At 41.2% G+C, this 5,188-nt stretch overlaps 1 protein-coding gene across 1 annotated transcript; it reads right to left on the bottom strand.

Annotated features, from left to right (window-relative positions):
• Nucleotides 1-13: 13 nt before the first annotated feature.
• Nucleotides 14-4,424, bottom strand: SARC_10822 (hypothetical protein; the record flags this gene model as incomplete). The annotated part of the gene is made up of 5 exons (XM_014295121.1): nucleotides 4,292-4,424; nucleotides 3,028-3,132; nucleotides 1,776-1,883; nucleotides 953-1,024; nucleotides 14-154 (listed from the first exon to the last, which is right to left on the bottom strand). Coding segments are annotated over exons 1-5 (504 nt in total), but the record flags the coding sequence as incomplete, so codon positions are not given.
• Between the last annotated feature and the right edge of the window lie 764 nt (nucleotides 4,425-5,188).

Raw genomic sequence — 5,188 nt, 5'->3', positions numbered from 1 at the left:
CCTCCTTGGCTACGCTGAGTATCCCCTGTCGTAGCATAGTGCCACAGCCCATGAGCGAGAGTCCCTGCCAGCCGTCGATCTGCTGCTGCAGAGTCACCATGCTCTGCATGTCTTCCATCTTACGCGTCATTTCATTGATGTACTCAGCCAATTCCTGGTGATGGGTAGATGCCATAGCTCATAGTTAATATCTGACAGCTGAGGGGTGGATAGGAATGCTTTGTGAGTCACTCCTATGCTGTCAGTTTCTGGCTTTCGCATCTAACGCTAGTTGTGATTTAACTGCCACAGCCATGGTTTTGTGTGTTGGTAGTACTAATAGTCTATGTATGGTACCACGGTAGCGCACACGCACACAGACATACAGACACACACGTACACACATACACACACACACATACAAACACACACACACACACACAAACACACACACACACACACGCACACACACACAGGTGGATATAACACAGACCACTGACACATGAATGAGTACTCAACTGCAGTGTTCGTTTGGTATATACTTCCAACAATGGCTGAACAGGTGTTGGAGTGTGTAAGTAACGAGTAACCTGGTACAGCGCAATGACAAAGACAAGGACAGGAACACAGTGTACGCTGCACACGTCTATCACACTCAAGGTAACACAGGCCCAACGGAGCGAAGGAAAAGGATACGAACACCACCCAGGATATACAAGACAAGACAAGACAAGACAAGACAACGTAATATCATATAATCAAATATAAGCCAATATAATCCAGAGTAATCCAAAATAATCCAAATTAATAAATTCAATCCAATCCAATCCAATCCAACACAATACATAGTAATACACTGTACGGGCTGGGCACCATGCGCCATGCCATGGCCAATTGCTGCAACAGACGCCCATCGATTAAAGGCTTTAGGGTTAGGGTCAAACCCTCAACCCTAAACCCCTACGGAACACACCTCCATCATGGACAGGGCTGATGTGAGCTGTACATAGTCCAAATGGTCACTTGGTGTTTTCTGACGGAACTCCTGCCCCGTGTGGATGGGCAGGGGAATGCGAATACGGATGAGTCATGGTTACTATATAGTGTGTGATTGATGAGTCATGGTGACTGTATAGTGTGTGATTGATGAGTCATGGTTACTGGATGATATTTGTGTGACTTTGTTACTGTATAGTGTTTAATTGATGAGCCATGGTTACTGTACTGTGTGTGATTGACGAGTCATGGTTACTGGATTGTATTTGTGTGGCTTTGTTACTGTATTGTGGTTACGAGTCTTTGCTATTGAATCGTAGCTATGCGTCTGGTTGTGCACATATTGTTACTTGTATGTGCCATAGATGCTACAGCATGGCTATAGGTAGGTATATAGATGGGTGTACTACAGCATGGCTATAGGTAGGTATATAGATGGGTGTACTACAGCGTGGCTATAGGTAGATACACAGATGGGTGTGCTACAGCATGGCTATAGGTAGGTATATAGATGGGTGTGCTATAATGGCTCATAGTAACACAGACGGTATCCATGAGACTCATGGCTCATAGTAACACAGATGGTATCCATGAAACTCATGAGACTCATGGCTCATAGTAACACAGATGGTATCCACGAGACTCATGAGACTCATGGCTCATAGTACCACAGATGGTATCCACGAGACTCATGGCTCATAGTACCACAGATGGTATCCATGCGACTCATGGCTCATAGTAACACAGATGGTATCCATGAAACTCATGAGACTCATGACTCATAGTACCACAGATGGTACCTTGAGCAGCAGAGGGTATTTGCAGATCCGTTGCACTGGTTTCATGACGAGTGAGCTGAGCGACAGATTGCGTTGGCCCCCGCCGCTGGCCAAATCCATTGCCTTCTTCTGCAGAGTACATTTGTGAGAAGGGGTGACTGTGAAAGTAGTACGTGGGATAAGGTGTCATAAACCCTAAAACCCTACACCCTACACCCGGTGAATGGCTGACCCAATTAACCTAGTGCTAGGTTTGCTTGGTTGAGTCAATCACCTTGGTACATGGTGTTGTTTATTGGTGTGTATACGAGACTACCTTGACAGTAAATAGATAGTTACCATATGTAGTCTAAGTAGTACATGGTGTTGTTTAATGGTTATTGGTCTGTATATGAGTTGTGTCGTTATTGATGTGATATAAAGTTCGGTCATTATCTACGGAGTGTATGTGCGTGCTGATGGGCCTGATAGGATCCTTTTCTAGCAATCAGGTCATAATACAACTCTGTGTTGTGTACACCCTGGCAGAGTAAACGGCATGAGCAAAATCAAACCAGAAGTTATCATCTGATATCGTTTATAGTTCCGTCATATAAGCGATTAAACAATTTAAAATAATATACGCATTATATAGTATATGTATATACACGTATAATTATACACTCATCACGTAACTATATAAACATCATATAATTATATACACATCATATAATTATATACACATCATATAATTATATACACATCATATAATTATATACACATCACTATACTTCACATAATTATATACACATCATATTATAATTATACACACACCTCACAAAATTATATACACATCATATCATAAATATATACACTTCACAAAATTATATACACATCATATTATAACTATACACACACCTCACATAATTATATACACATCATATCATAAATATATACACTTCACAAAATTATATACACATCATATCATAAATATATACACTTCACAAAATTATATACACATCATATTATAATTATACACACTTCACATAATTATATACACATCATATCATATATATATGCACTTCACAAAATTATATACACATCATATTATAATTATACACACTTCACATAATTATATACACATCATATCATATATATATATACTTCACATAATTATATACACATCATATCACAAATATATACACTTCACAAAATTATATACACATCGCATCATCATTATATACACTTCACAAAATTATATACACATCATATGATTGTATACTCTTATACCTACCCTTTCGAATTCCTTTAATTTGCTGCGTGTGCCCAGCCGATTCAACAGCTCCAGTGCTTTGGAGTGCTTGGCACAGTACATGGTGTAGCATTTGAATTGCTCCGCCTGAATACGGGTAAGGGTTTAGAGTTTAGGGTTTAATGTTTACGGGTTTGTTTTAGAATGCTTGTACATAGTGTGACAATGAATGTTGTAGTCCGCCAGAGTGGGAGTGTATGTGTGTATGAAGTGTGGTGTTCCTAAAAGGTGTGGCAATGCATATAGTTAGTGAATATGTCAAGTGTGTGTGTTTCGTCGTGTACTATAGTTGATAGTCCATGGGAGTGTATGTGTGTACATAGTGTGGTGTTTGTACAAGGTGTGGCAATGCATATTGTTCGTGAATATGTCAAGTGTATGTGTTTCGTCGTGTCCTATAACTGTCTAGTCCCATGTTGTAATGTGAGGGGTGCTGCTGTGTGTGTGCATAAATGTGTAGGTCTCAGTCTGTTGTATCGTCACACTAGAACACTCAACCGCCAAGGGCGTAGTGGAGATTGTCGCATACCACATAGATGTACTTGCATTGTGCGTATGCACTTATCCTTCAATAGATATCTACACACATGCAGAAGTATGGAGTGTGGCTGTGTGTATGGATGTGATGAGCATGGAGTGTGGTGTGTGCATGTGTGTATACATGTGATGAGCATGGAGTGTGGTGTGTGCATGTGTGTATACATGTGATGAGCATGGAGAATATGGAGATATTTGTATTACTTAAACCCTAAACGTACACACTTCACGATTGTGTTCGCAGCTGTGCGGAGATGTGATTTTTCACACACACACACACACACAATAGAACACACACACACAAGAAAACACACACACAATGAAACACACACACTATAACACACACACACGATAACACACACACAATGAAACACGCACGCTATAACACACACACACGATAACACACACACACGATAACACACACACAAGAAAACACACACACAATGAAACACATACACTATAACACACACACAATGAAACACACACACTATAACACACACACGATAGCACACACACATGTTTCATAAAACAGGCACCCACCCGCTGTTGATGGAGCGACAGTTGACTGGTGGCCAAAAGCACAGCCGAGAACATCAACTGAAAGTCAACTACCTGACACACGAAAAAAACCAATAAAACACACACACACAATAAAACATTCAATAAAACACACACGAATAAACGAACACACACTCGCTAACGCACTCACATGTTTCATGAAACAGGCGCCCACGCGCTGTTGATGGAGTGGCAGTTGACTGGTTGCTAAAAGCTCAGCCGAGAACATCACCTGAAAGTCCACCACCTGCGACAGATTGCCGAAGATGATTTTACTCTCATCTACAGCATCAGCAGATAGGAAATGATAGTGTACACATGGTGGTAAATGTTACTTTACATGGATATATGGAGTGGTAGTGTATGAATGACGATACAAGGGTTTAGGGTTTTAGGGTTTTAGGGGTCCAACTGTCAATCATACTGTTATATCTGTGATGTCCATCTTCGGGGTTAGCGCAAACATCGGGCTACGAAACACTGACTGCGACAAGTGGCCAAGAACGGGTTACTTGGGTATTGAGTTTTATACGACATTTTTAGTACCACAGGTGGCTGTGCTATACATGGGTTGCTTGGGTATTGAAGTTCATAAGACATTTCTAGTACCACAGGTGGCTGTGCTATATGTGACATTTAATTGTTACAACGCCGGAATAGACGCATTGCTCACACACGACAGGTGCATACACGGGGGACCGAACTTCTGGAAAGCACACATGCATGCACACACATGCATGCACACACGCCAAGGTGTAGCCATTGCACACACACACAGCTCTCATGTGATGCTTGATGGCTGACCCTTGCATTGGATCAGAACATCAAGCGTTGTCAAAGTTTGTGTAGTGACTCTCACAGGGCTGAAGGTTTAGGGTTTGGTTTATAAGGTGTAGGGTTTCCAATACTTTACTTCCGAGCCTTGATGAGTGTCTCTACTTAACTCACGGGAACACTTGGGAAGAACAGAGGACACATGTGTGCAACGAGGCACTGCTCATAACAGATAACTATATGAAGGTAGCTAAGGTATGTCCCATTTATATAT

The sequence above is a fragment of the Sphaeroforma arctica genome, assembly GCF_001186125.1.
Source record: "Sphaeroforma arctica JP610 unplaced genomic scaffold supercont1.1405, whole genome shotgun sequence".
Taxonomy (NCBI): domain Eukaryota; class Ichthyosporea; order Ichthyophonida; genus Sphaeroforma; species Sphaeroforma arctica.
Note: the sequence above shows the minus strand (reverse complement) of the source record. Positions and strands in the feature narration are given on the sequence as shown.